The sequence below is a fragment of the Lygodium microphyllum genome, chromosome 20 (assembly GCF_053477565.2).
Source record: "Lygodium microphyllum isolate KBCC chromosome 20, Lygodium_microphyllum_v1.1.10, whole genome shotgun sequence".
Classification (NCBI taxonomy): Eukaryota; Viridiplantae; Streptophyta; class Polypodiopsida; order Schizaeales; family Lygodiaceae; genus Lygodium; species Lygodium microphyllum.
The window spans coordinates 32,437,479-32,453,753 of record NC_141154.1 but is presented as its reverse complement, the minus strand read 5'-3'; the positions used below and the strand labels follow the sequence as shown (position 1 = coordinate 32,453,753).

Sequence of the window (16,275 nt, the reverse complement as noted above, 5' to 3'; positions counted from 1 at the left end):
GTCTTCAGCTGATGGAGAGAGACGAGAAGAGGTCCGGCCTCCTCCTCGTTGGGCCCGTGACACACTTCGAGGTTGTGTGGCTTCGGAGATTGTTGGAGGAGCTTGGCTGTCTCCAGACTCGTCCTACTTTGCTGTAATGCGACAATGAGAGTTGCATTGCCTTGGCACGGAATCCTGTTTTCCATGCCCGGACGAAGCACATCGAGATCCAGTACCACTTCATTTGGGAGAAGCTTCTGGATGAGACCATAGCTGTGGAGTACTGCAAGACGGAGGACAATCTTGCAGATTTGTTTACGAAGGCGCTTCCCCAGGCTCTACTTTGGAGACATGCCAGATCCCTCAGGCTTCTGCCCCATCCAGGCTTTGAGCAGGGGTGTTAGCGATATCAGATCCTGGCCTAGTCGTACAGGCAGACTGGTTGGACTGACCAGTCGGACTGCCACGTGGCAGTCCGACCTGTACTGGTCAGTCGGCTGCATTTAATGCAGCCGACCTGCATATTCTGGGCGCATATTTTCTGGCTATTTATAGCCGATGTTCAGCACAGTCTTCTACACAGTTTTGTTCGCAGATTACAGGTTGGAGATCGTGCAGACTGTAGCGGACTTCGAGGTGAACAGTAGGTTGCATCGTCGAGGTGGAGACACGCAGTCCCGCGCATTGCGCCCGTGTACATATCTGCATATCTTTGTATACAGCACACTTTATACAGCAGATCTTCATGTTCCACTGTCTCTTTCACTCTCTCTCTTCTCTCTGCGTTCTCTCTCTCTCTTTCAGTCTTGGTCCCATGCTTTCGCATTGCTGCACTCTGACATATAGGGGTGGAGGGTGATCCACATGTGGCTCATGTAGTTGCAACCATGTGTTTGTTTGGGCATACCAACACTTAGTATCACCCTACTGTACTAGTTGTTTGGAAGACTGTAGAGGGAGAATCTTTGTCTTGGGAGGCTCCAAAGCTTGTGTATGAAAATGATTGTCTAGAAAAGGGCCTCAACCAACAAATTGCACCTTCTATTGTAAGAAACGAGGTTTAAAGTGCCGTTCTTCCATTTATAGTTTGCACACACATTTTATCACAAGCTCTAATGATAAGGATAAATATTGTGTCTTAAAAGTATGATCGTAGTAGCAAAGAAATGCATTTCTTTGGGTTAGGTTAGGGTTCAACAACATGCCACACTCACACACATTCACAGTGAACCAACGAACAGCAAGAGAGGAGAATGTTGGAAGGTCACATCCACTATGTGAGAATGAATATGAAAGTACAATCTCGATGGTACTAACTATCACACCCACTAATGGGCCTTCACATGAAGAAATAACCCTTCTCTAGCTAGAAGGTAAGTGCGTGTGGATAAGGAAGCGTTAACACGAAGACTTAGGAGGGACATGAGAAGTGTAACAAACCCCCCTTTAGTGAATGATGTGAATGTATACAAGGACAAATCAATTCCCATGAGGTATCAAGCCTAGAGCCTTGCAAAAGGCTTTGAACTTCTCTCTAGAGAGAGCTTTCGTAAACACATTTGCCAAGTTGTCCTGTGTAGGGACATAAACCAAGTCAATCTCCCCTCCATGGAGCCTTTCTTTGACATAATGATAATGCATCTCAATGAGCTTAGTGTGAGCATGAAAAATTGGATTCCTTGCAATTGCCATGGCACTCTGATTGTCTATATAGATAGAAGTGGGTGGTTGCTGTCTCACACTAAGATGACCAAAATGCATTTAAGCCATACACATTCCAATGTAGCTGTAAATGTTGCCATGTATTCAGCTTCATAGCTAGATGTGGCCATTGTAGATTGCTTCTTGCTAAGCTAAGAAATGCATGAATCACCAAGCATGAAACAATTACCACTAGTGAACACCCTCATGTCCAAACAACCAGCCCAATCATTGTTGGTGAATGCATGTAAGCTAAGAGTAGTGCTTGTGCTTGTGGCTTGTCTCAATGGGACTAGAGATAGACTTGTAGTCTTGCATTTGAAAACGCTCAAGAAGCTACCCAATGTACTTAGATTGTTGCAAAATAATGCACCCCTCAATTGTAGTAATGTGTGTGCCAAGGTAGTAGTGTAAGTGGCCAAGATCTGTCTCATCAAACACATGTTGCAATTCAGATTTAAGGCTGAAATATGTGTCTCATGAGGTCCAGTTAATCGCATGTCATCCACATAAGGAATGAGAATCAAGAGACTATCGCCATCTTTGTGGACATAAAGTGTGCTTTCAGTGTGTGAATTACTGAAGCCAAGAGCAATCAACTATGCATGTATCTTCTCGTACTATGCCCTAGGTGGTTGCTTTAAATTGTAGAGGGCCTTATGCAAACGCCACACTTTACTTCTTGACCCATTCTAAACAAAGCCAGTAGGTTGGGTGACATAAACCTCCTCATGAAGATCATCGTTTAGAAAAGCAGTCTTCACATCCAATTGATGCACATGCCAATCACAAAGAGTAGCCAAAGTGATGACAGTGTGAATGGTAGTCATACGTGAAGTGGGTGCAAACGACTCATCATAGTCAATTCCATGTTGTTGGACATACCCTTTGGCAACAAGACGTGCCTTGTAGTGATCAATGCTACCATCAGATCTGCATTTTAATTTGTAAAACCACTTTGTGCCTATAGCACGCTTGCCAAGAGGCAAGTCACATAACTTCCATGTGCCATTTTTATAAATATAGTTGATTTGATTGCATAGTTGCGATCCAATGTTCATTTTGTAAAGCATCATGTAAAAAAACAGGTTCTTCATTGCATGCAATAGTTATGACTGCCAACGCAACCAAGTCACCCTGTACATGGCGAGTGGCTGCTCTAGTTCACCGGGAAGTAGAACGGATTGTTTCCTATCCCGTAGTGTATCTAATAGCCATCTAGGAGCTGTTTTACCTTCTCAAATAGCAGTACTCTCATCAGCCACTTTATAATCAGGAATGCCTTGATCAATGGGTTGGAAATCAAGCTATTGTTCAGCATGTGTTTGTTGCTGATTGTGCTGTTGTTAACCCTTAGTAAGTTGTTGAAATTGACCAAAATCAAGTGCACTTTGCTCAAATAAAGGTAACAAACTGTCAAACATATCCATAGGCCTCACATTTGGCTGATTTTTGCAGTCCATGAAGGACTGATTAGCATGTTCAACGAATACCCTACATCTCTACTAACAAAAATCTTGTTGGTGGAGGGTCAGTACAAGTAGTACCCTTTACTTTTTGCACTATAACCAATAAATTGCATTTAACAGTCTTGTATTGTAGTTTATGTCTTTATGGTTGTGGCACCAAACCATATGACGAAGAACCAAAGACACCAATATGTGTTGCCATTGGTTACTGGCCATTCCAAGCCTCATAAGGCGTACATTCAGCCAACGCTTTAGCTGGACTGTGATTTAGCACATACACTATGCACATGATAGGATCAAGCCAAAGCTTTAGGGGCAGCTTATTGTGTGATAGCATACAACGTGCCATTTCCATCAAAGTGCAAAATTTTCTTTCAGCCACACCGTTTTGTTTTGTTGAGGTGTGTAAGATGTATATTGATGGATAATGCCCCTCTTAGGAGTTGAACTTCCGTGACATATATTTTCCCCCTCCATCGGTACGTAGTGTAATCAAGGTATATCCATTGCCATTTTTAGCCAAGGCTAAGAGGGTTTTAAAGCATGCAAACACTTCTAATTTGTGTCTTTAAAGCATATGCCCAATAATGATGAGTCATGCCATGAATGAAGGTTAAGCTAATGTGTGTATTTCAGTTTATGCTTAGTTATTAATTGGGCATGGGTCCACAAACATCACTATGCACAAGTTGTAATTTGTGGTCAGCATGCATAGCTCCACCTTTGGGAAATGAAGCACGATGCATTTTGCCAAATACACAACGCTGCAATTTTTAGCAATTGAAAGATTATGCTCATGTGAAGAAGGATCATACGAACAATGTGCAACAAAGGCATAAGATTGACCAATGTCCAATTGTCACGGGGATGTGAAATTTTAAGATGCTTTAATCTTGTCGATAACATTTGATTGCAAGGATGTTGAGCACATGTGATGCACATGGTAGTTATTTCATGGTAATAGGCCAAGGACTTTCAAGGATGTAGTGGATGTCAAAGGAAAAAGTTCTGATAAGTTATGCCAATTGGGCTTTGGGGGTCAGCTAGTGTCATTCTTGACCCTAGCACAGTTTTTGGACAATAAGTGTCAATGGTGACACTGGGGACTAGCATTAGTTAATTAATTAATGCCAGTCTATGGTCAACAGAGGTTGGAAACCACTCTAGGTTTAAAATGGCCTAGCCAATTTAATTATGGATGGATATATTTAATTTTGGGTGGGATTAGAAGGGCTGAAATTAATTTTTAGGATGATTTAGTTTTGAAAATTAATTAAATGGTTGGATAATGCTGAAAAATGGGTTTAAAAGACTGCCACTTGGCGAAAATGCCCATGCAAACTAAGAAAACGTTTTTGGGGGTTGGGTCTTAGCCAATCGTTTAGTTTACAACTTGGGAGGGAGAGAGAGAGAGAGGGAGGTGTTGGTCCATTTTCTAATCAGAGAGCAGCAATTTGTTGCAGAAGACAGTCACCTGGGGGCCTCAGGAGGCAAGGGTAAGCAAGGAGACCTTCTAGGGGCCGGCCATAGCATTGTTGATCAGGTGATAGCATTTTGGAGATGCTTGGTAATGATGATTGATTAAATGCAGGCTGAACGAGGCAACAGGCAGATATTAGGGTTTTCTTGCGAAGAAAATTAGATTTCTCTCTCATCTTCGCTTTCTCTCACCTTCTTGAGTAATTTCTCAAAAGTTCTCAGCATTTCTTAGCAATTCTTAGTAGATCTCAGCCAAATTTGCTAGATAGCACGAAGATTTTTGTTGTAAACCCTAAACTTTGGTAGAAATTAGGGTTTAACAACCACCTTGGGACCTGTGCCAAGAGGAATAGGCATTGTATACTGAAATCAGCACCTGAAATTCGTCGAATTGACAGGGTTTTTAGATGCTAGGTTATCCAATGTCAATTGGGGCAGCATTTGGTCAGTTGGTGGTTCCATTTGTGCAATTCATGGGTGGAAATCAAGAGGCAATTGACCCAATTTGCTTGTTGATTGTATGTACAGCAAGCTAATTTTGGATCAGCAAAGGAGATTGTGGAATCTCAACTTGTACACTGTTCTTTAGCAATTAAAGATTAAGAAATACCAAAAGAGGTGCCAACTTTGGGGCCAATTAGGTGTCTATTGTCCAAGATTGTTAAGCTAATGTGTACATTTCAGTTTATGGTTAGTTATTAATTGTTGTAATCAAGTGCTTGATCAAGTTTTACCACCCTATTCGACGAGGAAGGCTGGTTTCACCAAGCTTGCCAAATGTACAGTTGCATCCTTCACATTTGGTGAATTTTCAGCAATACTCATGCCCGATTGTTTCTCCTTTTTACTTTCATCCTCTTCTTGCATTCCTCAATAATGTGCCCCTTTTTCTTGCAATAATTGCACCTCTTTTTCTTAGCAATGTCATCCTTGGCACTCCAAGAGTCTGTAAAAAAAGATGCTTTGTCTTTATCCTTTTAGTTTGAGGACTGCCATGACTTTCCCTTGTTTTGATGGTTGGCTGCAAACGCTTCATTGTCCATACTTACATGCGTTTCAGTCTCGATTGCTCTTCTAGCAAGAATAGTGATACCAACGTATCAAATGTGTGTGCGTTAGTATCTCCTTTTGCAAGTAAACAAATTGTAGTGGTAAAACTTTGATAAGTGTGAGGTAGACTAGTCAAGATCGTAGATACAAGACAAGAGAGGCATCGAGAATTATTTCATTAATTATAGCAAGCTGCTCTGTAATGTACTTGACACTTGTAATGTATGCATCTATAGACCACTCTCTATCATGTGCTCCATCCTTAAGTTGCTTATGCAAATAGGCCCACTTGATACACTGAAGCAAACTTATGCCAAGCATCCTTGGACATTGTGTAGGATCAAATATGTGGAATAACCTGTTTGTTGCACGAGAGTGCAATCAAAGCATGAGCTTGGGCATCAAGCCCATCCCATCTCGATTGATCTACTGTGGGAGGTGCACGAGCAGTTGGAGCAGAAGATCCATTGGTAATAGTGGATGAGCTAGAAGAACATGTAGCATTTTGTGTAACTGCGCTTGCAAGCCTAACTTTTGAACCACATACATAACCCCAAAGCTGCTTGGCAACAAGCACACGCTTCATCATGTATGCCCACATAGGATAATTAGTGCCATCCAATTTGTCTAAGTCCCCAAATATGTTGAGGAAATCATTTTGCCTTGCCATTGCTTGCTGAAATTACTGGTATTTGGACCAGTGGTTGTCCAAAGTATAAATGCAAGGGTAGGACCAAATAAAGCAAAGAAAGAACAAAAAAACTTACAAATTTTCAGAAAATTGATGGAGTTGATGAAGAATTTGAAGTTGAAAGAGCTCCGATGTGCGTAAATGTTGATGTAGAAGGTGTAATTGGCCTCAAGTTGATGAATTTGGGAAAATTTCACCAAAGCCTCTGATTTAGTTAGTGAAATTTGAGCTCTAATGTGAAAAGGCCCAAATTTTGGCACAAAATTGAGCAATGTTTGAGCATGGAATGCAAAATCCCCAAAATTTTGGATTTTTTGGCAAAAGCCCTAAAATTCTTGAAGAAATTTGGGGGAAATTTAACTAAATTTCACTTCATCTAGGATATTTAATTAGATGATTTGAATTTTTTGTACCCTTGACTCGTGGCATGGTAATCATTGCATTGATAATTAAGGATTAGGTACAATGTGAGACTTTCATTAAATTGAAAGTTTGAACTTAGAATAGTTACATTAAAAGTTTCGTTTAGTGAGAAACTTTTAAATGCCAAGCATCCCCTTGTGATTTAACGAGTCTTAGAGAGAGAAATTCATTTAGAAAGGCATGTGTTGCCTTTTCCATATGCATCTCCTCCCTCTTGGCAGCCCACACCCAGTTTCTTGACATTCTTGATTGGAGAATGCAAGTACAGCATGTGTGGGAGTTGGGAGCAGCAGTGGCTCTTCTTCTTTTAGCATGGGGAATCAACAAGGCAACTCCCACACATGCAAGTACAGCATGTGTGGGAGTTGGGAGCAGCAGCGGCTCTTCTTCTTTTAGCATGGGGAATCAACAAGGCAGCTCCATGATTCCTTTACCAGCAGATATTACTGCTGATTTTGATTTAATTTCATCAAAGTAGCTAATCATAGCACTATGGGCTGAGATCCTCTCTTCTTCCTTGAGATCTTGAGCCTTGTGGACCTTCTTGATCAATCTATTATGAAGAAAGTGATTTTCTCACAGCTTTTCATGAGAAATCCCTTTACTTGTGAGAGGAACAACGTGGAATTGCATGATGATTATGCAGGACAATTATCAAAGCGAATGCTCTGTGAATTTTGGTGTAAATGTTGGCTGTCATTTCTAGGGTTTGGTGGGCTAAAGTCTGCATGTGGACCTTTGTATAGTTCAAAGTTGGTTGGAATCCAACAATGAAGGGGACAAAGTAATTGAGCACCGGTGGATCAGTTGTGTGACGAGAAGTTGCTGGAAATCTAGCCATTTTCATTTAATTTGGAGTATACTTCAACAATCTAAAGAAACACCGAAAGGGGTGCTAGGCTTTGGGTCCAACGAGTGTTGTGTGGTGCATGACTGGTCGAGCTCCAGTTCTTTGTGGATTTTCATTTGCTGAATATACCTTTCTGTTGCATGAAGTGTTTGCTAAAATGTGGTTTATTTCTCTTTGGGTTCCCAAAAGCCGGATTCATTGTGTCTTAGGGAATAGGTGTGCATCCATGCTGTAGTGGAAGAAATCTGTTCATCTGTATTCTGTGACATGCAAACAATGCTGAGGTCCTATCATAGGCGCATCTACCATAATAGCCACTCTCAGCCCTGTAAATAGAGTGTCCAGTGGACATGGACCACTGTGAATCCAATCAGCTTTGGATTAGAGGTACACCTCCACCAGTCATCAAGTAAGGAAGGGATCCCTGCCTACTCTCTAGCAGATTGGAAAGAGACTGCTTCCAAGTACATTTTGGTCATGTTGATTGTATGCTGGTTACTTTGGATTGTTGATTATGCAGAAAATGATAATTTAAAAGCCAATGTTAACAAATGAACTATGGAAAGTCAATTTTCTTCTTTTGGGTTTTTCAGTCTATGTCTATGCGAAATCTTGTTTGTGTTGCTTTGACGTGTTGAAAGAGTGCACTGATGTATTTGTTTTTTTTCAACACTTCATCTTGTCAGAAATATCCATTGGGACATGTTTATACTTTACAATGCTTATTTAGGAATCCTTGTTGACTCTACAGATTCTGGTAGTTGGTGGGGGTGATGGTGGTGTTTTGAGGGAGATATCTCGCCATGGATCAGTTGAACAAATTGATATTTGTGAAATTGATAAGATGGTCATAGATGTAAGTATGCTGTAGGAAGCATTTCTTAATGTAAGTATTCTGTAGGAAGCATTTCTTAATCCCTCTCCATCATTTCTAATATATTACTTGCTACCTTTTCTTTTCTTTGTGATTTCACATCTTTCATCAATTCAGCATATTTGGGAAACTACTTTGAACAGCTATTCTAACAGTAATGCATCATGAAGTATGTTTATGGCCAGGTTTTTGTCTTTAATTTCCATCTGTTTTCAATAGTTCAGTGGAGATAGAGGCATATATCCTTATTTTCTTAACTATTCTCTCATATGAAACCTTTCATACCCCTTTCATATTAGATTGCCTTTATTTCAACAAATCTCTTATTCCCCTTCATCTTGAACAGTGAGTTGATTGTTGGTTTCTTAACTGTTACTCTGCACCGACATGGAGCAGAATTGATTAAAAATAAATCAAAACAAGTTCAGATCAAAGCACCATAATCTAACATGATGAGCAAGAAAAACAAACCTCACAATGTTAATAGTTTATCACTTTCACAAACTGAAAGGGTTCTTAGATTGAATAGGCTATGATGCTTTTTACTTCTTCATTTTTATGGGCCCTTGTTGCTCTGTGTGAAAAACAATTGGTGCCTAAGGTTTTACAACATCCTCAAGGATACAAGGTTAGTTTTTTGTACCCCCCTTCTCTCCAAAAAAAGGGAAGAAGAAACAACTGCAGAGGTAACATGCAGTGCTCTTTCTATAATGAAACATGGTCAGATTTGCTTCATAGCCTTGGGAGATGCCTAACAACAGCTAACAAACATTCTGCGGCACTTACAATGTCTGTAAAGTTTCTGCTAAGGTTTGAGCTAGCAATCTGGTGGTTGTGATAGTTATTGGGGAAACAATGAGGGACATCGAATTTCCCCTTACAACCCAAAAACTCAAGATCGTCTCCATCTAGATCCTGTAAGAGGATGCACGTCATGACAGTTGGAATGGTTGCAATGCTGAGTGAACTGGTTAGTCCTATGTGAGGACACACTAGGGTTTGTAGAGAAAACATATATTATGTGTGAACATGACTAAGACACTGAACCGAGATAAAATGCAAATGAAGAAGAAAGGGAATGAATGGATGCTGAATGAAAGCTGAATGGAAACTCAATGAACAAATTGAATATGTGAGGTGTGATACAACGGATGCTGAAGGAGCAAAGGGCCGTCCAACAACCATTGTGTCTTTTAGAGTCGGCTGAGGGAGTGTGTTAGAGAGTGCTATCTTTTGGAACAAAGCGCGAGTGCAACAAACCACTGATACTCCATGCTGCATGCGTATGGAGATGAGTTGAGACAGCCATGCAAACACAGCAGTATTTGAGAAGATGAAGAATGCATAGGTGAAACACAGCAGAGTGAAGATGACTGAATGCAAATTGACAATGGTAGACAGCTGAACGACAGTAGGATTGAGGTTGGGAGCTGAAAATGCAGTTGTCTACTTGGAACAGCAAATGCAGCACTGACACATGCTAGGCGATTGAGCTTGGAGAAGACGGAAGCCGAAATGCAGCAATGGATATGTTAGCTAGTAGTAGAAGTAGAGAATGACAGCAGCTTTGGACTCAAAACACTATGGGATGGACAAGGTAGCAACTAGCAATAATGGTGACACCAAGGTTATGATGGTGATGATAATGTATCATGTGATAAAAAGGTGTGATGATGTGATAAAAAGCTGATATTAATGATGAAAAGCAGCAATGAGTTTCCAAGGGTAGTGGGTATAGATTGGAGATCACATAGTGAACATTGATCACTTCGCTTGGAACTACTTATGAGATCCTTGCAAAAGTGATTGGTCTTAGATTGGCTCCATTGATGCCAAATATTATCCACCGCAGTTAGATGTGCTTTGTTTGAGAGTGCAACATCTTGGACTAACATCTTTGCCTTTTGGGAGTTTACTGCTCTTGCTTGTTCCAAGAATGAGGACTTCATTGTGCTCCTCCTCAACTTCAAGAAATCACATGATAGGATGGACTCAGTCAGTGGGAGGACACCATAAGTATGCGGATATGGGTTGGAGGAGTTGATGTCTTCTATTTCATAACACACGGCGAGATGCTTGTTGCCAAGGTAAGGGGAGAGATATTCAATATCCAGAGATTAGTGAGATAGAGATGCATTTCTAGAAGAGGTCATGAGCTCTTTCTCCATAGATAGATCCATTGGTATGGAGGCATTAGGCTGCCAATTCCTTGAGCTCAAACAACTCCTTGATGTGGAGTTTGTAGATGGCACAATAGCTTATCTAGGCGGTGATGAGCTTTAGGGATTTTATAGTGGCCATGGATATATTTGTAGAGCATTAGGTGCCTTAATTGGTGTTAACTTTAAGTCCTATGGATTTGGGATATGTGGCACTAGGCAGTCGGAATATTGACTCTACGAGGATTCCATCTAAGTTAGTGACTATTTTCAACATGAGGAGGTGGAACTTGGCTTTGTGGCCACATTGGCCTCAACTAGCATGACATTGCCACTAGAATTATTGCTAAGGAATAGTCACCAACCTTTGGAAGGAGTTCAAACTCTAGGTAGAGAGAAGGATGAAACCGTCAGAGCAATCACTTCACATTTCATAAAGGAACAACACCACTATTGAAGTGCCAATTACATCTCCAAGAGCACTTGGAGTCGACACGTTTTAGGAAGGAGCCAACCATCATGCCATCCTTTTATTGGAAGCTTTATGTGATTCCTTGTAAAGGGGCATTATTGATATAAAAGTTGGAGTTAGTATTGCCAACAATGAGTCAGTTCTAGAGGCATGGACATACCGACCAATCGTGTGGAATTGTGGTGAGATATCTTGGATGCCGTGCGAGGATTAAGATTATTTAAAGCAGAACTTGGCAAGTATTCTTTTGGGCATCAGATAGAAGCTCCTTTATTGGAGCTCAATGAGGCTTTCATTAATAGAGGTAGTAGTAGTTGATAACCAAGTTTTTCTTGCAACCATGTGATACATCCCTTCTTGTCAGGCATTCTCTAAGTCATGCATTGGCTAAGAGCGCCTCATTAGGAACTTTATTGTTTGTAGCCATTCTAGATGATTGAGAGCTCTAATTGGGTCAATATACATATATGCAATGTTTTGCACCCATAGATCATTGGAATCTTGTGCTTGAGGAGCTTGGGTGCTATGTAGATTAGACAGGGCACTCATAATCTATTTCTGCCTATCCATCTCTTTCGCCTCCTCCTCCTTATCAGTCACCTCCACCTCCAGCTCCACCACCACCACCACCACTACTACTACGATCACCACCATCTTATCCTTCACATCCATCTTACCCCACATTCTCTACACCTCATGGTTCTACCTCATCTTTTGCCAAGTATGCATTCAATGACAAGACTCGTTTTAATGGGTCAAACTTTACAACTTGGTTGAACTTGATGAGACATTTCCTTGACTCATAGAACTTATGGGATCTTGTGCAGGGGTTGGAACCCCAATCCGATTATGCACTCGTTCCATACGAGATTGTTCGCTCATGGAAGGCTAGGAATGCCTCCGCTATTGTTGAACTAATGCATGGCTTATTGCTTGGGTTTCATTCTCAGCTTTAACATTTTGACTTAGTGTTAGAACGATGGGGATACTTGACTGACCGCTATGCAGCCCGAGATAGGAGCCGTCAAATAAATCTTGACCTTGAGTTTCAGAAGTTAAAAATCTCTGACTAGGGTGACTTGAGAGTCAAGTTGGTTGAGTATCGACGTCTCCTTATCGGATTCTCCACTACAAGGACTCCTAAGTTTTTTGATGATTAGGTCACATTGCATCTTAACAAGCTACCACGTAAATACTTCAATTTTGTGCAGCAAATGGTTTCTCTGCTCAATTTACCCACATTGTATGAATTTGAGTATCAACTATTGGATTATGCACGGTTTGATCAGTTTCATATGATTAATTCCTTAGAGGGGGTCTTGTTGCTCATTCTCAGAAGGGGCAGCAAGGGAAGGGTAAACAAAATCAATCTTCAAATCAAAATAAAAAACAAAATCAAGCAAGGGAATCACAAGGAAACTTCTAGTCTCAACTCAAACCTAGGTGGCCGAATGTACCTAAGAAGAATATGTATTATCAACATTGTCAAAAGGTGGCCATTTTGATGATGAGTGTTGATCAAAGGCATGAGACACAACACCAAAACCCAAGTCAAAGACCCTTTCTTCTTAGTCGGGCAATCCCCATCAAGGGAGACAATGTGATGGCAAGGGGCAGTGGAAAGATCAGACTCACACTGCCATCGATTAACCATCTTAGTTGACAACGTTTTCAACTCTAGAGGGCTTGTTTGATTGGTCTGCAAAGGCCCACATTGTCTCCATAGAGACATCCGATGCAAGTCTCATCTACGTCTGTGAGTTGCCTTTGGATGAGGTTATGACAGAGGCCTACTCGTCACAGTCGAGTACATCAACACCTGTTTGGATTGTGGACATCCTTGTAGTTGGGCGAGTCTGTGTAGGAGACAATTCCTCGGTTAAGATCGAGACTCAAGATTGCGTCAGTTTTGCCATTGACAAGGGTCTGGATCTGGCTTCATTGAACAATGTATAGCATGTCCCTTAGCTTGGGGTGAACTTGTTATTTCTTCAATAGCTTTGCCGGTTGGGGCGAGTAGTTTTCTTTACAGCGACCATAGTCAAGGTTCTTGACTCTCAGTTTGATTTAGCGATTACTCGTGGTGAGCATAGCCTAATGGCCTATACCACATGATCCATTGTCTTTTCAAGTCGACAGCTGCCTGAGGGCTCCGTGTTCCATAGCTTCTAGGCATTAGCCACATCTTGGGAGGCTATGAACAATGAGTGTCTTTAGCATTCTCGTCTAGGGTATCTTGACTATGACTCTCTTTATGAGTTATCTTGCCATGAGGTGGTTGAGGGTTTTCCTCGGTTAAAGCTAGCTTGAGATGTTTGTAAAGCATGTCGGCTTGGAAAGCAACACCGTATCCCATTTCCTCAGCACTCTACACATAGAGTTGAGGTGCCTCTTAGATTGATTCATGTTTATCTTTATGGGCCCATATCCATTGCTGCCTTGAATGGCGTGTTGTACTTCTTTTTTATAGTGGATGATCATTCGAGATACATGTGGATGTACTTCCTTTAGCATTAGTCTTATGCTTTCACATATTTCTTTGCTTGGGTGTTGTTGGTTATAACTGGACGGGTTGTCATGTTGGTTGCATGAGGAGTGATAGCGGTGGTGAGTTAATCATCCATGAGTTTTCTGAGTTTCTACAATAGCATGGCATCTCTTGCTAGCTCACCTCAACTAACTTTTCCTCTCAGAATGGAGTTGTAGAGTGTAGGAATCGAACAATCATGGAAATGGTATGCTCTATGTAGAGCTCCTTGAGCTCCTTTGGGTTGAGGCTGCTAACACTGTGGTGTATATCCTCAATTGGTGTGTAACTACGACTCTTCCTCAGAGGAGCCTGCATAAGGCATTCTTTGGCTCTCGGCTTGTTATATCTCACTTCAGAGTCTTTTGTGTGTTGTTCACACACACACACACACACACACACACACACACACACACACACACATTCCCTTGATGATAAAATAGAAAAGCATACTCTGCGAGTTGATCTCCTTATCTTTGTCGGATATTCCTTCGAAGCGAAAGCCTACTGTTTAATTGTACACACAGTAGGCTTTTGGATGTTGCACACACACACACACACACACACACACACACACACACACACACATACACTTTTGATGATAAAATAAGAAAGCACACTCCTTGAGCTGATCTCCTTATCTTTGTCGGATATTCCTCTGAAGCGAAAGCCTACTGTTTGTTCAATCCTCGGATAAATAAGGTGATCATTAGGAGTGACGTCATCTTTGATGAGAGGAATATTGTATAATCCTTTGGATTGGATTCTAATTCGATTTTTTTTTCCACGTCATTGGATATCGTGACTATCATGAGGACATGTATTTTTGAAACCTTACTTAACATGTGGATTAATTTTTAATCACATGATTAAGTAAATGTTGCATATGTGAGGTGCAACTGTGGTTAAAGTAAATCTATGAGCTCGGGGCTAGAAGAAATCACGAGATATCAAAGGCAAAAGTTGCTACAAGCTATGTCGCACAGGTACTTGGTGGTATTTGGTGCCAGTTGTTGGCCTAGGTCATTCTTTTGGCCATAAGTGTTAGTTGTTGCTACTAGAGAAGTGGTGTTTAATGGTACCTAACGCCAATTTGATGGTCAAAGATGATGCAAAGACACTCGGAAATGGAAGTTGCCTAGCCAATTTCATTATTGGCCAGTCATATTATTTTTCAGGGCACTGAAATAATTATTAGAATAATTTTCAGTACTAAAAGACTGAAAATTAATATTTAATTATGAAAAATGCTGGAAAAACCATTTGGAAAGGCTGTCACTTGTCAAAAATGCCCATGCAAGACTAAAAAACGTCTTTAGAGGTTGGAGAGAAGCATTTCTATAAATTCAGCCTGCAAGGAAGAGGGAGAGGAGGCTGTTGGTTTGATTTGCAGCCACTGGAGGACCTTTTGAAGCTGCTAGGGGCAGGAGAATACCAATCAATAGCAGGGGACAGCATCTACAGGCTGTTGAGATAGGGCAGCAGCTATAAATGACTGATTTTCTTTAGTTCTTTGCATTTACAAGTTGTTGTGGCATGGCAACAGGTGCATTTGACTGATTTTCAGCCATTCTTCGTGACAAAACTCTGAATTTTCTCTCTCTACAGCTTTTTCTCTCATCTCTCAGCCATTTCACAGCTTTGCTCTGAAGATCTCAGCATTTGGACCCTTGGAGGTTGAGAAATTGCAAATTTCTGTGTTGTAAACCCTAATTTACAGTAGAAATCAGGGTTTAGCAGTAGCCTTGGGAAGCGTACCAAAAATTGGAAGCCCCAAGACTTGGATTCAACAAGGCTGAAGGTGAATTTCAGCTGAATTCAGAAGGAGGACTAGCCAACCATTGAATTTGGGGCATTTCCATCGTCTATGAAATGGGTGAGGCCAATTGAGTGCTCAAATTAAGGGGCAAAATAGATTGAAGACTTGTTGGTCACTTTGGACAGCAAGGGGAGTTGAAATACCGAAAGGGATGGGAGAATCCCATTGTAAGTCAACTTTTTCTTCAATAAAGCTAAAGAAATACCGGAAGGGGCACCAATTTTGGGGCCAATCGGGTGTGTATTGTTCAAGATCAGTAGGTAAATTTGTATTTTCAGATTTGCATTTATTGTTTGCTGTTGTAATTAAGTTGTAATCAGGGATTTGCCACCCTATCTGAGAAGGAACACTGGTTTCATGGTTCCATTGTGATCTAGTCCAGTTAGGATGCTTGGCTTTCACCTAGGCGACCCGGGTTCAAATCCCAACAATAGTAGGAGAAGCCGAATAAAAAGTTGTTTAAGGCTAAGAAAAGGGGCAGATCTGAATATCAGTCTGAAAAGAGGCCAAAACAACAAAGAAAGGGCTCGAAAACATTGGCACAACGTAGGGAATTGATGACTGCAAATAAATGTTTTATTTGTGAATATGAGGGTTACATTGCAGGGGACTATCCTAATAGGCAGCAAGCTGGAAAATCAGAAAATCAGGGAGATTTTAAAGGAAAGAAGCCTAAAGCATCAGTGGGATTGGTGCATGATGTTGTTAGCGATCAGTCCAATGATGATGCTATTGAGTTGTGCAGAGCTTGGGGCAAAATTAGGGATCAACATGCATTGATT

General features: G+C 41.0%; 1 protein-coding gene across 1 annotated transcript in view; it reads left to right on the top strand.

The window, feature by feature from the left end:
- Positions 1–16,275, top strand: part of LOC148018815 (spermidine synthase 1-like) — a 102,136-nt gene that overhangs the window by 26,796 nt on the left and 59,065 nt on the right. Inside the window, exon 4 of the mRNA XM_087701109.1 lies at positions 8,394–8,498. Within this exon, the coding sequence (XP_087557235.1) occupies positions 8,394–8,498 (105 nt within the window). The remainder of the gene's footprint in view (positions 1–8,393; positions 8,499–16,275) is intronic.